Source organism: Oncorhynchus clarkii, chromosome 24 (assembly GCF_045791955.1).
Source record: "Oncorhynchus clarkii lewisi isolate Uvic-CL-2024 chromosome 24, UVic_Ocla_1.0, whole genome shotgun sequence".
In the NCBI taxonomy this organism is placed as follows: Eukaryota; Metazoa; Chordata; class Actinopteri; order Salmoniformes; family Salmonidae; genus Oncorhynchus; species Oncorhynchus clarkii.
Window position 1 is genome coordinate 7,974,717 of NC_092170.1, and position 20,905 is coordinate 7,995,621.

General features: G+C 42.8%; 3 protein-coding genes across 4 annotated transcripts; 1 reads left to right on the forward strand and 2 right to left on the reverse strand.

Moving 5' to 3' along the window:
• Window positions 1–4,392: 4,392 nt before the first annotated feature.
• LOC139382558 (hepatocyte nuclear factor 3-gamma-like) lies at window positions 4,393–9,017 on the reverse strand. Its single transcript, XM_071126666.1, has 2 exons — window positions 8,544–9,017; window positions 4,393–7,556 (listed from the first exon to the last, which is right to left on the reverse strand). Exons 1-2 carry the CDS (start codon window positions 8,613–8,615, stop codon window positions 6,297–6,299), a joined length of 1,332 nt encoding a protein of 443 aa, XP_070982767.1. The 5' UTR covers window positions 8,616–9,017; the 3' UTR covers window positions 4,393–6,296.
• Window positions 9,018–11,639: 2,622 nt separating this feature from the next.
• On the reverse strand, window positions 11,640–18,701 carry LOC139382275 (interferon regulatory factor 2-binding protein 1-like). 2 transcript variants are annotated; one of them, XM_071126147.1, is made up of 2 exons: window positions 16,306–18,701; window positions 11,640–16,079 (listed from the first exon to the last, which is right to left on the reverse strand). In XM_071126147.1, the coding sequence occupies exon 1, from the start codon at window positions 18,222–18,224 to the stop codon at window positions 16,326–16,328; it is 1,899 nt and encodes a 632-aa protein (XP_070982248.1). In that variant the 5' UTR covers window positions 18,225–18,701; the 3' UTR covers window positions 11,640–16,079; window positions 16,306–16,325. The 2 variants fall into 2 exon arrangements, with proteins under 2 accessions (XP_070982248.1, XP_070982247.1); XM_071126146.1 differs by having other exon boundaries at window positions 11,640–16,076; window positions 16,306–18,442.
• On the forward strand, window positions 18,479–20,505 carry LOC139382276 (DNA-directed RNA polymerase I subunit RPA34-like). Its single transcript, XM_071126148.1, has 3 exons — window positions 18,479–18,882; window positions 19,133–19,268; window positions 19,481–20,505. Exons 1-3 carry the CDS (start codon window positions 18,807–18,809, stop codon window positions 20,241–20,243), a joined length of 975 nt encoding a protein of 324 aa, XP_070982249.1. The 5' UTR covers window positions 18,479–18,806; the 3' UTR covers window positions 20,244–20,505.
• Window positions 20,506–20,905: the final 400 nt, after the last annotated feature.

Genomic DNA, 20,905 nt, shown 5'->3' on the forward strand with positions numbered 1-20,905 from the left:
TGTGGACGAGGTGGCAGGCCCAGGACCTGGCCCGGCGGGAGCAGAGGAAGAGCGTGTCAGCCCCGGCTAGACCTTAAGACAACACAGCCAGGTCTGACAGCCACTGTCCACTGCCTCGTAAATCACCGGCTACACTATCACACACTGTCTCTCTCTCCCTGCAGCGAGACACTGCTCTGTTTGGACTCGGAGAGTGGAGTGTTTTTGGAAAGGAAGAAACAAGCATTCCTCCCTCTGTCTGAATGTCCTCTTCAAAATGTGTCAGCTCGTCTGTCGCAGTGTTAGTACCAAGAGGCAAATGAGGGTTAATGGACGTTTTGAGGGACAAAAGCTGTATCAGACGTACAGAGGGCAACTATTACAGGCCATAACAACAGTATGTGTTAGTTGGACATCAGCCAAGACATATGAGCAGACATAAGCTCCTACGTGCCGAGTTAAAGCCAGAGGTGTGACTGTGGCACTGGGCTGGCCATGGAGCTTTTCTCTCTGCATTGTTGACTCAACACTCAGACCCTGATCAATCCAATAGTTTTCGTTCTTTCTTTCTCACAGGGAAATGTAATCAGTCCCCTTCTCTGTCTCGTTGTCTCCCAGTCCTGCTTTATCAGGAGCCACTTTAACAACACCCACAACCCAAAGAGCAAAGTCCAGCGTATTATCTCTGCCTCTGCCTCTGTCTCTTCCATGTGCACTCACTGACTGGTCTCCTCCGCACAGCACAACATACAACAGGCTAGAGCTAGAGCAGGATATGAAGTCTAAAATAAAATGTCTATATCTGTGTCCCGTTACTACACTCTTAGAAAAAAAGGTTCTATCTAGAACCTAAAAGGGTTCTTCGGCTGTCCCCATAGGTGAACCCTTTGATTAACCCTTTTTTCCAGGTAGAACCCTTTTGGGTTCCATGTAGAACCCGTTCCACGGAGGGTTCTACATGGAACCCAAAAGAGTTCTACCTGGGACCAAAAAGGGTGCTCCTATGGGGACAGCCAGAGAACCCTTTTGGAATCCTTTTTTTCTAAGAGTGTACAACGATATAAACACAATACTTAATGTACACTATCTACATTAAATATATAACAAGGCATGTTTTTGTAGTCTCGTATCTAATGTAATTATCATACAAGAGATTAAATGATGAATGTATACTACCTATTATAACTTCAAAACATGTATTATCGCAATTTTATATTTCACAGGGCTCAAGTTGGTAATATTTCAGTATATGCTTCAAAGGGCATCTACTTTTAAAAGTGCAGTCATCCCACCTGTGCAACAAGTCTTCCATTATTCCACTATTTTTTCCTCCAGCAATCCAACATGAGAGTATAGCCTGAGGGTTGAACTGTAGGCCTCAGCATGTTCTATCTTTTCTTTCACTGCTTGGGAAATGTCAACATACGATCCAACAGGATGCAGTGTTGCATCCAGGATGCAGCTCTCATTTACATAGTACATCTTCAAGGGATGAGCCAGGAGCCACCCGTCCCTCTCGTTTTATCTGTCACATCTACAGGTGAATGCCAAAATAAAGGAAACACTTCAGTCAACGAGGGATACAAAAGTATATTGAAAAGCAGGCACTTCCACACAGGTGTGGTTCCTGAGTTAAATAAGCAATTAACATCCCTTCATGCTTAGGGTTATGTATCATAAATTTGGTCCGGACATTATTTTGGCCTCCATGGCTATGCCCCAATGGGATGATAATGCACCCAACCTCAGGGCACGAGTGGTCGCTGAATGGTCTGAAACCGATGTAAACCATATGCCATGGCCGTCTCAGTCACCAGATCGCGACCAAATTGAACACTTATGGGAGATTCTGGAGAGGCGACTGCGACAGCGTTTTCCACCACCATCAACAAAACACCAATGTATGTAATTTCTTTGGGAAGAATGTTGTTGCATCCCTCCAAAAGAGTTCCAGAGACTTGTAGAATATATGCCGACCTGCATTAAAGCTATTCTGGCCCAACTACCTATTTAGAGACTCTATGTTGGTGTTTCCTTTATTTTGGCAGTTACCTGTACATACGACTAGAGAAAAACACAGCCAGGCCATAAGTATCCGACATTAACCGCCTTCTATGACAGCTTTTAACTTCCCAAATGATGAATGATGGCTGATAAGCCAGGAAATCCAAAGTTTCCAACAATTTAATTGAGGGGGCAAATAATAGTTCATTAGATACGTGGTCTGGATGAACAATACATCTGTTCTATCGGTGTCCTTGTCGTATATCCACCCATGCTCCCTAACGATCAACCAGCTCGCTGGAAGCCATTATTAACGTGTCCTTTCTGTCAGCGCACAGAACATCCAAAAAGTGTTGCATTGTGTTTTCCCCCTGTGCGCTCCTGACAAGAGCACAAATTGCTGTCACCTGTTCCTGTGCCTTAGGCGAAACGTTAAACAAGAGAAACGACAGTGGAGTTGCTCTTGAGGAGGACATTTTGAGATACTTTGCAAAACTAGACCCTCTGGGTTAAACTGGATTGAGTCAAAATAATGGACTTGCTATTTCATCTTACTTCAGCGACATGACTGTAGTTGGTTGAATTGGCAAAAATTTCTCAAATTGTGGCTAACATTTTTGTCTCATTATGCTGTTGTCAAAAGTGAACTGATTCTGATCATCAATAGTGTTCTGTTCATACAACTATCTGAGAAGTGTTTGAATGGGGTTATCATGGTTCACAACAGAGTACAAGACAAATCACAGCTAATATACGGGGGTGACATTTTGTCCCAGGTTAGTCATAACTGGGCAGGACTCTGTCCCTTGTTCCCAATGCACCTTTGTGTAGCTGTGGCTATCATATCAGCTAAATACTGGCCTATCTTATCAAACCAACTGCACCATGTTGTGTGGAAGGTGACGAACGGCCATAGATTCCTATTAAAAGATTCAGGCCAGTGTGTGTGTGTGTGTGTGTGTGTGTGTGTGTGTGTGTGTGTGTGTGTGTGTGTGTGTGTGTGTGTGTGTGTGTGTGTGTGTGTGGTGTGTGTGTGGTGTGTGTGTGGTGTGTGTGTGGGATCTACGGTCAGCTTCAAAGGCTCCCTCAGTGCGACGTGACACTGGAGAATGGTTTTGCACCCCTACGTGACAACTCCGGAAACACAGAGCAGTGTTGAGCAAGAAGGCTGTGGAAGGCTGTCCTACTGTCAATGGAATGCTGGTCTCTACTAAAACTCAACATAAAGTTCTCCTCTGCCTGGATGACTCCGTCTTGTAAAAAGTGAATAACATGCCGTTATAACCTATCCATGAACGACACAGACAATGACAAAGAGCTCAGTTGACTGATACATAACACGAATGATACTTTTTAAAGAACCAAAGAGCCACATCACAAAGACAATCACTGGTCACTTGAAGGAATGTCGTTTCTAAGAAAAACATCTATTAATGCTGCACTGATGTATGTATCATCTTATTCTCAATTCCATCCTTTCTGGAATTTGTCCAACCAATAGAAACGCAAGCAAATTCAAATATTCGACTAAAGTCTAGGTTTATTGTAAGTCGGAATAGTCTGTTCTGTTGAGTGTCTTATCTTACAGTACATTACCTATCTTCAGTATCATTATACGTAGGCTATTTGCCACTTTAATATGGTATGATGTGTAATCATTGTAAAATACTTTCCATGTATGCAAATGTTAAGGTTTACTGTAATTAAGTCTTGCCGTGGTGTTTCCATCATCCCAAAGTTGGTTTGGTGTTTCTAGTATGAATGGTTAAGAAAGCAGTGGCACTTTGAATATCTAGCTCTCATGGTCACCCTTGACTCCCATGTTAATTATGCACATATTTAATGGTTGTCATTTCTAAATTATAAATAATATTTAAAAAATCTGAACAGAAGCAACATAATTTACACTAGACTCAATGTTTTGAAGTTGCAAATCTAATATAATAATATGAATTCATGAAGTGATTCTATCTTCCTGAAGTTGTTTTGGTGTTTCTAGCTTGAATGGTTAGTATCATTTTTAACGTCTACATCTCATTGACTCCCATGTTATTAATTGGGCAAAACACAATCCAATACACAACCAAAACAAACTGCAAAGACATCTCACAAGCTTGATGCAGTCATTGTGTGCAATGGATACGGGACCAAATACTAAACGTGCACTAAAGCGCTTTCATTTCTATCTTGTAAAACAGATAAGTATGAAAATACCTTCAAATAAAAGCTGACATACTGTACTGTCACATAACACGAAACGTTCTATCTCAAATCTAAAATGCTGAAATATAGAGCCGAATTTTTTAAAAAAAGTTTGCTTCACTGTCCAAATACATAGAGGGGAAGTTCATGAGTTAGGAGTATTTGCAGTAAAAGTAGGATATCCTGAAACAGCAGGACAAAACAGACTGCAGTTCGAGCGTTTTTAATGACTAGAATTATACTTTTTGTTCAAATGTGAAGGCACCCAATCCCAATTAAAACACTGTGAGATGATTCACTGGCCATCACAGTAAAGTAGTGTCTAGAAGCCTGGCCCAGTTTGTGTTGGGGCCAGAGGGCCAGCGTGAGTTCAACACTGTTTAGTCTAACCCACCCAAAAGTCACATACAAGAGTCATTTGGTAGGGAGCTGTTTCAACAACCCTATACAATTCAGCTGAACCTGTCCATCCTGCAGCAAGACCTACATCACAGAGCCTCTGTGTTACCATCCAATTGTAAATATAAACAAAATGAACATGGAAATGACATATAAGGATTTTGTCAAATAACATATACACCCATTTCATCAAGTCTATAGATAATTTCATGTATATATTTATTTCAACGGAACAGGCAACAAACGTGTTTCTCCCCCAAAGTTTAGCTTTTTAATAAGAAAAACATGAATAGTTCAAATCACAACATTCAAACCATAAACAACAACCTGACAATATATACAATATATAAGTCTGAAAAGCAAAATTGTTTAAATAGTATTTTTGAAACTAAAATACAAGAAATAAAAAAAAAACAGCATTTCTGACCTGAAACTCATGGTTTATCTTTGAAAAAGTGTTCCTTCAGTGAAAATTCAGTTATCGGTCCTCCATTATCAAAACATCTCGAAAGGCACTTTGAGGATGAGGGTTGCGACATAAAGCTCAATGTTGCATTGACATTGTTACAGTGATCCAATTCTAGTTTGCCATTTGCAGTTAAAAAAAAAAAGGGGGGTTATTATATACCATTGTTGTAACACACACTGGGCCTCCCCAGCTGTGTAAAATGGTGGGAAATCTCGTGCAAAGTACTGTATGTAAATGGTCCTATTAGTGCATTTCCATTCAACTCCTATCTTAGTGACGGACATACCATAGCTCCTCTCCCTCCTAACCCTTGGTATGTTGTGTAATATAATGTGAAGCAATTCCAAAATATCCTATGCCATGAAGAGCTGGGGAACAGCAGGCTCTCATTATTGATAATAAAAGGGGGGTCTCTGAAAATGTTTTAAAAAACAGACAAACAAAGCTGAAATGAGATTTACCACAGTTTCGTCCATTTTTAAACAGACGCCATCTTTTGTCTTTAAAAGGATACCTGGTAAAAGAATACAATAAATGGCTCTCTTATCAGTAAAAACAACAGCCTTCCACCTCTTGTAAAAATTAACCATGGCAGCTACATTTGTGTTTATGGATGGGTATTTGAAGAGATTAAAACAGCATATTAAAAATGGGAATGAAGCAATATGTTGTAAAACACAACAAGAATTCCCTGTAATGCAGTAACAACTGCCTCGAAGCAGTAACCTGAACCTTTTCTCACTCCCACAATCCCTCAAATTGTTTCATGTCACATTTGTTTTGTAACTTGTCAATACAGCACTGTACAAGATATATTAATTTTCTTCCCTTCATAAATAAATGCACAACTCCTTTCCCCCGCTCCATCTATTTACAATGTGTACAACCCAAGTAGTCCTGCTTGTCTGTTGAACAAACCAAAACCCAGTTTGAAGTAGTCTAAAAAAAAGAGAAAAGCAAACAAAATGGCAAAGGGGAGACATGACTTCTGTGTGAATTTATGAATGTATCAGTTTTAAAGACCTTCTGATGAATAGGTGTCAATCCAGCACTGGGTTTTACCTTTGTCTTCGACTTCATGTAACTGCAGGGTTCCCCTTTTGAAGTGTGTATCAACACTGCTAAATGTTCTTTGGTCCCTATTGAGTAGCCCTTCAATGGCAGCCATCTTACATTTTGGGATTTCAAGGCTGCTAAAAGTCCTTGTCAGCACCACTTGGCTGTGGTCCAGAAGGCCTCCATGTTAGGAGGCATTGAGGACCGACCGGCTGTAGAGGGTTTGGTAGTAGGCCCCAGAGTCCATGGCCGAGGGTCCCGCGCTGTCGTAGATCTGCTTGGCTGCTATCGGAGAGGAGGAGGCGTAGGAATTGTAGGCCATCACCTGGTCCTGGTACGTCTTCAGATCCATCTTCTGCTCATTAGACATGAGGTTGGTGATGGAGAAGGGGTGATTGAAGTTGTAGTGGGGATCCATGGCCTTGAGAGGGTCATTCTGCAGGTCCAGATTATGCATGGCGCTGGGAAGGAGGTGGGGGCTGCCTCCCATGATCTGGGAGTGGAGGAGAGGGACGGAGGGGGAGATGGAGGAGGGCACGGAGGAGGGGATTTCCACCGGGGTGCTCTGGACGTGGGACTGGGGCTGTGGGGCGCAGTCCAGCTGGACCATGCTCCTCTGCTGCTGCTCCTCTGAGGAGGAACCAGGGTGGGAGTTGTCAGAGTGGGCCGAGTCAGCCCCCTCCGAGCCCCCTGCTGGGCTGTGCTCCTCCATTAGGCTGTCTCCATGGCCCCCCTTCCCCGAGCCTCCCTCCTGGGCCTTGCCAGACTTCTTTGCAGCCTTCTCTTGATCGATCTTGAAGCGCTTCTGGCGGCGCAGGTAGCAGCCGTTCTCAAACATGTTGCCTGAGTTGGGGTGCAGGGCCCAGTAGGAGCCCTTGCCGGGCTTGTCGGGCGAGCGGGCCACCTTAACGAAGCAGTCGTTGAAGGACAGCGAGTGGCGGATGGAGTTCTGCCAGCGCTGTTGGTTCTCGCGGTAGTAGGGGAACAGGTCCATGATCCACTGGTAGATCTCGTTGAGGGTGAGCATCTTGCTGCCGGATTGCTGGATGGCCATGGTGATGAGGGAGATATAGGAGTATGGTGGCTTGGCGTGGGTCAGTGAGCGGCGGTATGGCTTGGGCACCTCCTTGGCCCGGTTGAGGGAGGTGGGAGAGGGGTAGTTCAACTGGCTCATGGGCTGGCCCATGTTCTGATAGTGGGAGAGGGAGCCCAGGGAAGGGGCTGGGGAGCCCAGCTGGGAGAGAGAGTTGGGGTTGAGGGATGAAGTCACCGGAGACATGTTCATATGGTTGGCCCCTCCGCCCATGGAGGCCAGTTGACTGTTGAGCCCAGAGCTGCCATAGCCCATGTTCATGGTGGCTGGAGAACAAGCTGGGTTCAGGTTGATGTAGCTGTTGATGGTGCTCATTGAGCTCATTGAATTCATGACACTGGGAGAGGAATACATCTGAAAACAAAACAGAAAAGAGTTGATTTAGTCATTTGGAAACAAAAAAATATAGATATATAGGTTTAGACAACAGATAATGTAATTGTATTTTTGTGTCCAAAAGCCTGTACTAATGGAAAGCATAAACGGACAATGATACAACTGCTGAGAAAGGGATATTGATTTCACATAGCATTGATAAACCTGAAAATGGGGAGAGAAAAAAAATACGACTCAAAATAATAAACTGAAAATGCGCGTCCTGGATTCGTTCCCTTTCATTTCGTAGTTATCCTACTACTAAGTACTACAAAACCACAGCAAATAAAACCAAACTTTTAATGAAACGTTCCAAAATATCTGACCATAGGCTATCGGTGATATAATACGCGTAAAAAAAAGATCACAGAGCCGTAAAATACACAATCATCTAAGTAACCTAATATTTATTTGAGAGCATATAATGTTGATTAAAGACAGGATTTCAGTTTCCTTTCATTTAATCACGAATTTCTTGAGGAAATGTATAGCTTATGTAAACTTTCGGAGGTAGCCAACGTTAACAAAATGAACTGCTAATTTAATTTCCGAGATGCGTTAACATTCACAATTTGCATATTTAAATAGTTTGGCCAATACGTGTTAGTAAACAGACTAGGGAATTGCAAAAAAAACAAAAAAGATGATAGATTTGATGTAAACAGACTTCTAAATGTCACATTTACAATTTCAACAGGTCACACAATAGACAAATTGAGACAAATTATATCACATCAGTGTTGTATGTTGAATTGTAAAATTCTAACATTACTATATTAAAGATACGAAATTGCAGCCACACGTGAAAAATATAAAAATAAAGCCAGTTGTGATCGTAAAATACTGAGCTTTCGATTCAATGACTTAATTTTAAGAAACTCTAGAATAGACTTTAAATAAACATATATCCAGCATCCACACACACATAGCCCATATGGTAAACTTATATATAAAAAATGTTTTTACCTCACTGGCTTCGCTGTAGAAGGCATTCCACTCTGGCAGTTCATGAGACTCCATCTTCACCGAGCTCAACATCCCAAATACAACTTTTTATAGTAAGAAACTATATTTTAGCGAATGAGAATGCAAATCCCTGTTTGAGTTTATAATAGCTTTGAGTCTGCTCAAAATTCAGGACACCGGCAAAAAATAGTACAATTTAAATCCAAAGATAACGAAAGAGTTCCACTGACTAGATAGAAGGCTAGAATAAAAAAAATAAAAAACAATGCTTCTTCGGTCTATGAGTAGGTCTTCAGTTAAATGTCAATATTTATTCGTTGATTTATCAATCATCCATCGTTTCATAATCAAGAGTAACAGGTTATTTATATTAAGCTGACGTTATCTTTGGGGAACGCTAGATCCGTATGAAGTCCGCAGAATGCTCCGGTGCAACCCCTGATCCGTGTGAGTCAATGTGCTATGGGCAAGTACAGTAAAAGTTGGACGTGCCTTCTTAAAAACGCAGGTAAGGTCCCGCCCCATAAGGGCATTTGAATATCGTCCAAGGCTATTTGAATATCGTAAAAAGACCTCTCTTGCCCCCTGGTGAGGGTGTATATTGGCCCGGGACAGACACATCCATCTCAATTGCAGCATGCATCCTCCACTTCTTGACGACAAACTGCTGCTTAAACCTCACTGGATGTGTCTGATTGTAGGCTATTTTCATAATTTATTTTACATCACAATTATAAAATCAAAACTAAATGTATGGCTTTCAATTATTAGAATAAGAATTTATAAAGTATTGCTTCAAGCTGAGTCGTCTTCTGAGTCGCCAATTGAAGTCAATCTGTAGCTCAATGGAAATTAAATTATTTTATTTGTCTCTCATTTTAATACACTTGACCATTGAAAAGATCAGCTCAATAGGTCAAGATCTGAAATGAAGACGACAACTCAAAGGATTATTCCAGGCCTGGATGAGGTCTTGATGTAGTCAGAGGGTATAACCTTCTCACGGGTTAACTTCATCAGTGGGAGGTCTGATTAGGGGAGCCCGAGGTGAATGACCAGTGGGAGAGCTGTTAATACCCCCGACTAACATTTCTCTGGAGCTCTATGGGCTATATGGAGAATGATTAGTTGCTGGGGAAATTGACTTCTCAGAAGAACTCCCGTAGCCTATGCTCTTCCTCGTTGTAGGCCTGCACAGTTTAAGTCCAATTGAACATTACAATGAACGAAACATTGAATTATTTATGTGCAATACAGGCTGTTGTCTGCAATAATAGGGTTACATTTGAAGGTAAAATGAAGTGATGAAAATATTGGCAAACCAAAATAACGAAAAACAATAAATAATGTAGCCCTAATCCAATGTGTGTAGGCCTATCCTTGGCCTGATTCGGAATACACATCTCGTTGTCAGGCGCAGACAGTAAAATCTAAATGTCAATGCATTTCCTAATTGCCAATGAACGGAGCTGTAATTGATGCGCATAGGTGGTCGACAGGATTAGCTGAGAAAAGTGCTAAGGAAACACGCAGGAAGGACACGTCGTGTTTAGCGCAATAGGCAGAAATAGCTTACTCCGGGACACTTTGGTTAAAAAAAATAATTGAATGTATAAAAAAACAACACAATTAATCAATAGTTTTAATACAACCGAATTCGTTCATTAATACATATTTTTGATTCAACATTAAGATCATGAGGACTAAGGAATGCATGATCTCTATTAGGCCTATTGGTCTTAACACTTCCAACGATTTGCGCCCGTTTGCAAAATGTTGTCAGGTCGATTAACACATTCAATGAGATCAATCAAACGTATTTATAAAGCCCTTTTTACATCAGCCGATGTCACATGGCGGTCTGTAATGATAGTAATTAAGCTATACAGAACAATTATTTCCTGACCAAGTACATGATTAAAGTCGGCTATAAGAAACAAGTTTGAGCACTGCTTTGAACAAGTATATTTAGGCATGGGCCAACATTTTATTTAATTGTTTCCCAAGGCCAAATAAATAGCTAGGCTATATTGTTTTGAATCGAAGGCCAGCTATTTCGATAAGATATAGATAACCCGTCCAATGATTCTACTACATTATGGAGAGCTTTGGAGGAAGATGCTGTGCGGGCTGTACTGCATTTGAGTAATGAGTAGACAGAACTACTTCCTCATTAATCCTTTGACTTTACACGGTCTATTCCCCCAACACACATCCCTACATCCTCCTGCAGGTCGGCCGCTTCTAATGCCAATGTGACAGTAGATCGTTCATTACCACCTCAATAATTAGCTAACAATAGCTTTAATGAGTTGACATTAATAGAGGAAGACAGAGATTTCAATATGCTTTCTAGTGGGGGGAAGTTATGACTTGAGATTCGCCCTCTACAATATCTTGGTAGGCGGCGTTTTTCAATTAGGGTAACCTTTATGTGGGTGGGTTTTAAGAAGTGTAGGCCGACAGTAAAATACATTGAGAAACAAAGGTTCTGTCATGTAATGATGGGAACCTATTATCTAAGTGAAATTATGGCTGATATCAATTAGATGGCGTCGTGTTTGACAAACCGGTAACTGTGCCATTTCCCTCCAATATAGGGAAATCTAAACATTGGAAAATGAAGTACCCTCCTGGTAGACTACAAGAAAAGTGGGCAGTAGTTCACAACACATTTTTAAAGTCAAGATCTGCACAGGTTAAAGTCCGCCATCTACTGGACATAGCAAGACAATGAACACCGAGCGTACCTTTGCAACACAGTATAAAACCGTGGCAGTATTTATATTTTCATTTTATTTAAGCTTCAAATTTGTCGTCAATTACGTAGAAGCTTCATGAAAAATAACAAATCAAAAGTGACATTTACACCCAATGAAGTGCCAGTCAAAAGTTGACACACCTACTCATTAAAGGGTTTCTCTTTATTAAAAAAAAAACTATTTTCTAAATTGTAGAATAATAGTGAAGACATCAAAACTATGAACACATGAATCATGAATCATGTAGTAACCAAAAAAAGTGTTAAACAAATAAATGTAAAAAAAATGGAGATTTTTCAAAGTAGCTACCCTTTGCCTTGACAGCTTTGCACACTCTTGGCATTCACTCAACCAGCTGTATGAGGTAGTCACCTGGAATGCTTTTCCAACAGTCTTGGAGTTCCCACATATGCTGAGCACTTGTTAGCTGCTTTTCCTTCACGCTGCAGTCCAACTCATACCAAACCATCTCAATTCGGTTGAGGTTTGTTGAAAACCAGGTAATCTGATGCAGCCCTCCATCACTCTCCTTCTTGGTCAAATAGCCCTTACACAGCCTGGAGGTGTGTTTTGGGTCATTGTCCTGTTTAAAAACAAATGATAGTCCCACTAAGCGCAAACCAGATGGGATGGCGTATCACTGCAGAATGCTCTGGTAGCCATGCTAGCTAAGTGTGCCTAGAATTCTAAATAAATCACAGACAGTGTCACCAGCAAAGCACCCCCACACCATCTCATCTCCTCCTCCATGCTTCACAGTGGGAACCACACATGCGGAGATCATCTGTTCAACTACTCTGCGTCTCACAAAGACATGGCGGGTTGGAACCAAAAATTGCAAATTTAGACCAAAGGACAGATTTACACCGGTCGAATGTCCATTGCTCGTGTTTCTTGGCCCTAGCAAGTCTCTTCTTATTGGTGTCCTTGAGCAGCAATTTGACCATGAAGGCCTGATTCACCCAGTCTCCTCTGAACAGTTGATGTTGAGAGGATGGTAACTCTAATGAACTTATCCTCACAACACAACTGATTGGCTCAAACACATTAGGAAGTAAATAAATTCCACCAATTAACTTTTAACAAGGCACACCTGTTAATTGAAATGCATTCCAAGAGATTACCCCATGAAGCTGAATGAAAGAATGCCAAGTGTGCAAAGCTGTCAAGGCAAAGGGTGACTACTTTGAAGAATCTCAAATATATTTTGATTTGTTTAACACTTTGTTGGTTACCACATGATTCCATGTGTTATTTCATAGTTTTGATGTCTTCACTATTAGTCTACAATGTAGAAAATAGTCAAATAAAAGGAAAAACCATGAATGAGCAGGTCTGTCCAAACTTTTGACTAGTACTGTATATGAAATGAAATTGAAAGTTGCATGAACAATTAAAAAGGGACACCCAGTCCTATTGCCGACCTTCAGGGTTTTATTTTATTTTATTTAACTAGACAAGTCAGTTAAGAACAAATTCTCATTTACAATGACAGCCTAGGAACAGTGTGTTAACTGCCTCGTTCAGTGGCAGAACGACAGATTTTTTACCTTGTCAGTTCAGGGATTCGATCTAGCAACCTGCAGTGACTGGCCCAACGCTCTAACCACTAGGCTACCTGCCGCCCAGAGTAGGTTTCCATTCAAGGATTTATTTTTATTTTTTAAATAACAAAAAAATAAGGGCAGAAATAGGCTAGTGTCAAGTAGAAATAGAGTTGGAATATACAAGCTTTAACCTTGAACTGTGTTGAGATAAGCAACTCAACAGGAGTCCATGGCAGACAGGACCATAATAATAGAAAGGCAAGACAATCAATCCAAGACCATCTTTACTAATTTAGGGGCCAAATACAAAATACTCCTATTTTGTATGATTATTTATTATTATAATTTTTTTAAAATTTTTTTACAAGTGCTTTCAGACAGAGGAAGCCATTAAATGCACCTTTTTAAAATGCATTTTTTAATTTAGCTAGGCAAGTCAGTTATGAACAAATTCTTATTTACAATGACGGCCTACCTCTGGCCAACACTGGGCCAATTGTGCGCTGCCCTGTGGGACTCCCAATCACTTGAGGAAAGTTGGATGGACATAGTACTTTTGTAGGAAATTATTTTTTTGTTGTGAGGGCTACATTTGACTTACTGTATTTTAGATAACTAAGAGGCCTAATTTTAGTACTACATACACTTTCAGATACAGCTACTAGTGTACAGTATACATTCATGCCAATGTGATCAGCAATGGCTTGATGTCTTGTTCTCATTCAATTTCATATTTACACATGCACATGGTAAGGTATTGATTGGCACCAGCTTTGCAAATTGATAATTCAATTAATATATTACATTTTGGTGACGAACATAAAAAGTTAAGGAAAACCTGACAGAGAAGTATTTTGATATACATGTATATATTATCTTTTAAACAATTCAAAGAGTTAAGTTCATTGGTAAAATAGAGCATAAAACAGGGATTTTATAGAACTTTAAAAAAAAATAATCAAGAGGATCACGTGAAAAACTTGAATCTCAGTCCATATAGAAAAAAACCTTTGACTTTACATAGAGTAAATTCCTTTAAATTAAACATCATAAAAGTACACAATATTAGTTTAATCTCTACACCCTCTACAACTTCAGTTAACAGATAACCTATAACTATCCTAATAAGAACCATTTCACCCACTATTTCCCTGGCACATATTGAAATAATAAAGTCATTTAACACTCAAGTAGTAAGATTACAGAAAGTCTACAACCCCCTTGAACTTTTTTTTCACATTTTGTTACATTACAAAGTTGGATTCACTTTTTTTTTTCAACAATCTACACAAAATACTGTAATATAATGTCAAAGTACATTATTATGATTATTTTTAAGATTAATTAAAAATCAAACACTAATATACCTTGATTGGTTAAGTATTCACCCCCCTGAGTCAATGCATGTTAGAATCACCTTTGGCAGCGATTATGAGTCTCTTGAGTAAGTCTCAAAAGAGCTTTGCACACATGTATTGTGGAATATTTGCCCATTATTCTTTTCAAAATTCTTCCAAGCTCTGTCAAGGTGTTTGGGATCATGGCTAGACAGCCATTTAAGTCTTGCCATAGATTTTCAAGCAGATTTAAGTCAAAACTGCAAATTGGCCACTCAGGAACATTCACTGTCTTCTTGGTTAACAACTCCAGTTTAGATTTGACTTTGTGTTGTAGGTTATTGTCCTTCTGAAAGGTGAATTTCTCTCCCAGTGTCTGGTGTACAAGCAGACTGAAGCAGGTTTTCCTCAAGATTTTGCCTGTGCTTAGCTCCATCCCGTTTCTTTTCATCCTGAAAACCTCCCCAGTCTTTGCCTACGTCAAGCTTCTGAACTAATTTAGACTCGCCTAAATAAAGGAGGTGAATAATTACGCAACATTGAATAACAGTGAATCATTATTTTTGTTATTTCATTTGTAAAACATTTTCAAAATGTTCTTTTCACTTTGACATTACGGAGTATTTTGTGTTGATCCATTTTTACAATGAAATCTATTTCAATCCTACTTTGTAACACAACAAAATGTGAGGAAAGTTCAAGGGGGATGTAGAATTTCTATAGGCACTGTAAATCTACTTTAACATGAATCTATCTTTGGTTTCTACGCACGTGTATAGGCTACACAAGCAGTATCGTATCAAAACTATAGATTGCACATATATTACCATCGAGAGAGATGGTCTTACATTCAGTATAAAATAGAGAGGTATCCATCCCACTTCTTACATGCTGGATAAAGCATCTTTGTTGGGCACTGTGAAAGCCATCTTATTGTATCGCGTAGCACTGAAAGTCCCAGTTTCTGTCTTATAAATCGATGGCGACATACATTAACTGCTGGTTTGAGGTTTCAGCAAAGAGCAAACAATTAGCTCCGTGACAGTAAAAAGTCAGTTTTACGTAAAGGGCAAATGTGACGCAAAACAAACTTCCAAAAAACGGTCACAAGAGGAACAGTCCAAGTCTATACGTTGCTGGAAGGTTTAGGGAAGTCATCAGTCTTTTTCAATGCCACTCAGAGATCTATTAGAAAGATGTTCCACGAAACAGAAAACAGACCTAAAATCAACTATAAACAGGACATATTTATTTTATTTAACCTTTATTTAACTAGGCAAGTCAGTTAAGAACAAATTCTTATTTTACAATGACGGCCTACCCTGGCCAAACCCAGACGACGCTGGGCCAATTGTGCGCCGCCCTATGGGACTCCCAATCGGCCGGTTGTGATACAGCCTGGAATCGAACCAGGGTTTGTAGTGACGCCTCTAGCACTGAGATGCAGTGCCTTAGACCGCTGCGCCACTCGGAAGCCCTATATGAAGTGCATACTTCCCAAAGATGGTCCACTGGTTTATAAAGTCAGTGACTAATACTAATAAGTTGATGTTTGAGGGACAAAGGGGTGAATTAGGTATTAGAGGTGAGCAAGGGCTGGGGGTATGGTCACCCTCTATCCAACCAGACAGTGGTGTGGTAGTGTAAGGCCTGCCCCATGGAGGTAGAGGTGTATGATGATTGGCTGCGAGGTGGGGAGAACCTGGTGGATTGTCATGTTGGTTAGCTGTGAGGTGGGGAAAACCTGGTGGATTGCCGTGGTGATTGGCTGTGGGGTGGGGAAACCTGGTGGATTGTCGTGGTGATTGGCTGTGAAGTGGCGAGAAACTGTTGAGATTGTCGTTATCTGCAGGCACCAGGCTGCTGCTCCACTCAGGCGTCAACAGCCTTCTGTCCAGACAGACATCACATAAACAAACAGATTAACCATATTCGGGTGGCTAATCATATTCGGTGACAATTATACTACATATCATATATTATACTCTATCATAAAGCACGTCACAAACACTAAATTAGCCTATGGCCTAGCTACATAGAGAATACTTTGGCCTAAAGACTGATTCCAAGACAACAAATTCAAATGAAATCAAGATGTAGCGAAATTGCATCTTACAGTCAGGTGTCCCAGAGGATTTAGGGGTCGCGCTCCTTCTTCACTTTGACGTCTCCAGCCAGGATGGTAGTGACCTCTCCCTGCATGAAGGCCCAGGGCACGTTGGAGCCTACCAGGGGACACCTCTCTCCACTGGGGCAAAACATCTCGCTGCCGGCCCCCTGGCTCCGGATAAAGTCTCTGGTGCAAGGGAAGCAGAATTTATGGGTCGCAACAGACGGGCACTGGACAAAGTGAGTATCCTCCAAGCGCTCGTGGCAGATGGTGCAGCAGAGAGGGGGACCAGAGGAGCCGGAGGGGTCCCCTGCTCCCTGGTCCGAGGCCCCAGCCAGGGGGAGAGCTGCCGTGGTGGCCCCTGTAGAGTTGCTAGCTCCCTGGGGTTCCCCGTTCCTGGAGGCCAGGTGGCGCTGCTGCCCTGCAGGGCAGGCTGCCATGGGGCTGCTGCTGCTTTGTCTCACTGCCAAGGAGGAGTGGCCCAGGCCTCCACCACCACTACTGCTGCTGCTAGGGGCTTCTCTGGGTGACTGGCCAGCGGCTGCACCCGCGTTGTCAGCCACGCTCATCAGTGCTGTGATGGGGGAGGGGTCGCTGCTGTGGGAGTGGGAGGCCGAGCCCTCCTGGTGAGGAGGTGGCTGGCTAGTGCTGGGTAGGGAGGAGGCAGCTAGGTGGATAGCCATGCCCGGGTACATCCCCATGGGCCAGTGCTGCCGGAGCTGCTCCTCTGTGGTCACTACCTCTCCACCCTGGAGCTCTGGGGAAGCCTTCCTCCGGCGCAGGCGGGCTGGTGGTGCCGAGCGGGCCATGTGACACAGCGCTGTGGGCAGCATGGAGCAGCTGGTGTCCAGGTAGGGCTGGGGGAGAACGTCAGGGCCGGGGATGTCCTTAAAGGCCCGTACCGAATCACTCAGTAGCTCAGAGAGCAGTCGCCAGTCCCCCGCGCCATGCCTTTTCTCGTACTCCACATACTTCAGGCCCGAGTTGACCATCTTGCTCCCAGAGTCTCTCTGGCTGTCGTGGAACATCTGCTTGACCAGCGCCGCCAAGCTGGAGAACATGTTCCCCGAGCCGCACGGGTACTCTGCAAAGATCTTCAGCTCAAAGTCCAGCGTCAGCTTGGCATCGAAGGCAAAGATCCGCCCCACCAGGCTGTGGTCCTTCTTGAAGCGCACGTTGAAGGGGGTGCAGCCGGAGAGGGTGAGCAGGGCCCCTCGTACAGCCTTGGGTCGGCCGGCCCAGTCATCTGCTCGGTTCCGTACACTCTCTGACAGCTCGGCCAGAGCCTCTGCGTTCCTCTGCTTCTCCCTCAGCTCCTTCTCAAACTCAGGGCTCAGGAAGGAGGCCACACCCATGCCCATGCTCAGCTGCCTCTTGGTGATCTCGTTCAGCATGGGGGCAGAGAGGGTGAGGGGGGTTCCCCCGACTCTGGTATTTAAACCGGGCACAGCTGCTAGCAACCCGTGCGGAGCACCCACAAGGCCTTGTGTCATTAAATTGGGTGGAACGGTACACACCATGGGTCGTCTGGCGTTGTTAGGGCTCTGTCCACTGACATCTTGTTGTGGGACCCCGTCATCGATTCTGTGCAGACCGTTGGGGAGCCGTGCTGGGGCTCCGTAGTCCCCTCTACCCCTTTCAAAGCGTTCAGGAGGTGGCCTACCACCCTCCATAGGTCCATCTCTTCCACCTGGGCCATGTTTGGTGGGCTGTGGACCCGGGGACCTGTCACCCTGCATACCATGAGTTATTTTCAAATGCCTGGCCGTCTCTATGAGGAATTCAATACGGTCTGCCCCTTCATAATTCACACAGCCTCGGCAGACAGTCTCGCTAAAGTCCCAGATCATAGCCCATGGCATCTTAGGCAAATCGCAAAGGTAACAGCACCACTGCCGCCTTGAAGACGACTGGGAGGAGGACATATTTGACAGGCCCTCTTATCTTTCTGGCTTTCTGAGGTCCTGGTTAAACAGATTTAGCTTTCAATAGTTCAGGAACAATCGCCGCTTCTGTTACTTCTCAAATACCCCCCAAAATATATACGATACACTTTTTTTGTAATAAACACACAAAAAATAGTGTTTACCCCCTTTCGGTCGCCTGCGCCTATGAAGTGTTTCTACTAGAAGACTGTCTTTGCTGGAACTTACACAACTCCATGATAATGATGCATTCTGGGATTTATTGTTTTCGTTCTGCGAGGGCCTTCGTGAGTACGTGCCTCGTGAATAGCATCAGTTGCGTCTAAAATGCGAATATAGACTGCACACAGACCAATGTTTACGAAAAGTTATCATATGGATATTAATAAACACTGTATGTAAAATAATATATATTTACAAAGGAACCGACATGCGCAACTCACGCAGCCCAGATCCTCGCGAACCGAGCTAGCTAGTGTATCCAGGTCAAAGGTGACTTTTTTTTAACAACACATGTTCTTGCACCCATGCGCATTTAGTTGGACTAAGTTACATTTCACATTTTAGCAGTACACAGAGGTCATGTCAAACGATGTATCTTCGTCAAGTGATGAGGCAAGTGACACCGAGGAGGTTCCGCAAAAACGGAGGAAGCAGGGTAAGTTTTTTTCTAGCTTAAATAACGTTAGCTAGCTATCTAGCTAATGTTAGCCACTACAATCAAGTCCATCAAAGCTGTCTGCCAGGTATCTAGTAAATCCTGTTAGGAATCAAAATTAGGGATGCTGCAATGGGCAGACAGCATTGTGTATTATATGGCGAATTCCAAAACAAACACACAGATTACGTTCACTTCGCTAGCTAGCTAGCTATCTTGCTAATAACAATAACTATGTTTAACCCTTCAGCTTCAAGGTATCAGTGTCCAGCTGATTTTGTGGCATTTGCCCACAAACCCTGTGCCAGTACCCTCATCGAAAGGGTTTGTGAGGACAACACAGAATTATGGCTCATCAAAGCTCCCAGCAGTTTCAACCCGGACAGGTAGGCTATCCTTCTTTCCATTTATATGAATTATCATAGAAGTGTCATGATTCACTTCTAATAACAGACAGAGATATCTAACAAAGTCCTCAGAATTTCTCGGTCAGTTATTAGAAGTGAGACACCATCCACTCCCATTGCTTTACACCCACATGGTCTATATCTGGTGTGCGTAACCTCTTAACACACTGTAATCTCTCTCTCCCCCACAGTTTCAGCAGTCTGAAGATGCCTCTGTCTGGGCTGCAGACCATGCAGGCCCCTGCCCAGCAGTCGTGTAGTGGTGGGAACAACAGGCAGATCTACAGCGTGCTGGGTGGGCCCTCTGGTGCTGCGGACCTCCATCTCCTCACCAGTCACCCCCAGACGCTCGACTTGGTGGTCTGTGCCCCGGCCTTCAGCGGGCTCCTCAACATCTGTGAGAGCTACGGTGACTGCAGCACCAACCAGACCCCCATTGCCATCCCAGCCACCCCAGCCCCCACTGTGCCCCCGGGGCTCCGCCAGCGCTTCCAGCCTTTCGGAAGCAGGACCCCCACCCTCTCCAGACTGATGGAGGATACATCGGATATTCCGCTGCCGTCTACACCAGAGACGCCTCTCAGGGTCACACTGGACCCGGGGGAGGAGAGGAAGAGCAAGAAGAAAAAGAAGAAAGACAAACTTATAAAGACTGAGGAGATGGAGGAGGGGGTCAGGGTGAAGCAGGAGCTGCTAGAGATGACTCACAGCCCAGAGGAGCCATATAAACTTCCTGGGCAGGAAGCTGAGCTCTCAGAAGAGAAGAGGAAGAAGAAGAAGAAAAAGAAGGATAAGGACAGGGGAGAGGTGGAGGACACTGTATATTCATCTTTTAATGTAATTAAAAAAGAGGTGGAAGTTAAAGTTGAACCAATGGACAGTTCCTATGGTGAAGTTGAAGATTCTGGAAAAAGGAAGAAAAAGGTGAAGAAAAACAGGCATGATGATGACTAGTCTGTTGTTTTTTTGTGGTAATCTGGCTTTGTGAAGTTATAATAATAATAATAGTATCATTCAATTAAGCAGTTCAACAAATAATTATTATGCTACTGTACTGTCATTTGGATTTTGGGGGGAGATTTGATCATCTAATAAAGCCGAGACGATAACACATACTGGAGTGTACAGACTTGTGCCTCTATTCACACGAAACAAAAATGTGTTGGTTTCATGATCTGAAATAAAATATCCCTGAAAATTTCCATACTCACAAAAAGCGTATTTCTCTCATTCTGTGCACAACTTTGTTTACATCCCTGTTAGTGAGCGTTTCACCTTTGTCCAGATAATCCATCCACCTGACAGGTATGGCATATCAAGAAGCTGATTAAACGGCATGATCATTACATGGGTGCACCTTGTGCTGGGGACAATAAAAAGCCACTCTAAAATGTGCTGTTTTGTCACACAACACAATGCAAGTATTGAGGGAGTGTGCAATTGACATGATAACTGCGGGAATTGAATGTTAATTTCTCTACCATAACCTGCCTTCAACATTGTTTTAGAGAATTTGGCAGTACGTCCAACCGGCCTCACCATGTGTTACCACGCCAGCCCAGGACCTCCACATCTGGCTTCTTCACATGCGGGATCATCTAAGACAAGCCACCCGG

What these genes read in the sequence shown, in the direction of transcription:
- LOC139382558 (XM_071126666.1), bottom strand. Translation starts at nt 8,615, where the DNA reads ATGTTGAGCTCGGTGAAGATGGAGTCTCATGAACTGCCAGAGTGGAAT. An exon ending in TCTACAGCGAAGCCAGTGAG is followed by an intron (nt 7,557 to 8,543) that starts GTAAAAACATTT and finishes TTTTGTTTTCAG; the next exon opens with ATGTATTCCTCTCCCAGTGT.
- LOC139382275 (XM_071126147.1), bottom strand. Translation starts at nt 18,224, where the DNA reads ATGTCCTCCTCCCAGTCGTCTTCAAGGCGGCAGTGGTGCTGTTACCTT.
- LOC139382276 (XM_071126148.1), top strand. Translation starts at nt 18,807, where the DNA reads ATGTCAAACGATGTATCTTCGTCAAGTGATGAGGCAAGTGACACCGAG. An exon ending in GCAAAAACGGAGGAAGCAGG is followed by an intron (nt 18,883 to 19,132) that starts GTAAGTTTTTTT and finishes TTAACCCTTCAG; the next exon opens with CTTCAAGGTATCAGTGTCCA. An exon ending in AGCAGTTTCAACCCGGACAG is followed by an intron (nt 19,269 to 19,480) that starts GTAGGCTATCCT and finishes TCTCCCCCACAG; the next exon opens with TTTCAGCAGTCTGAAGATGC.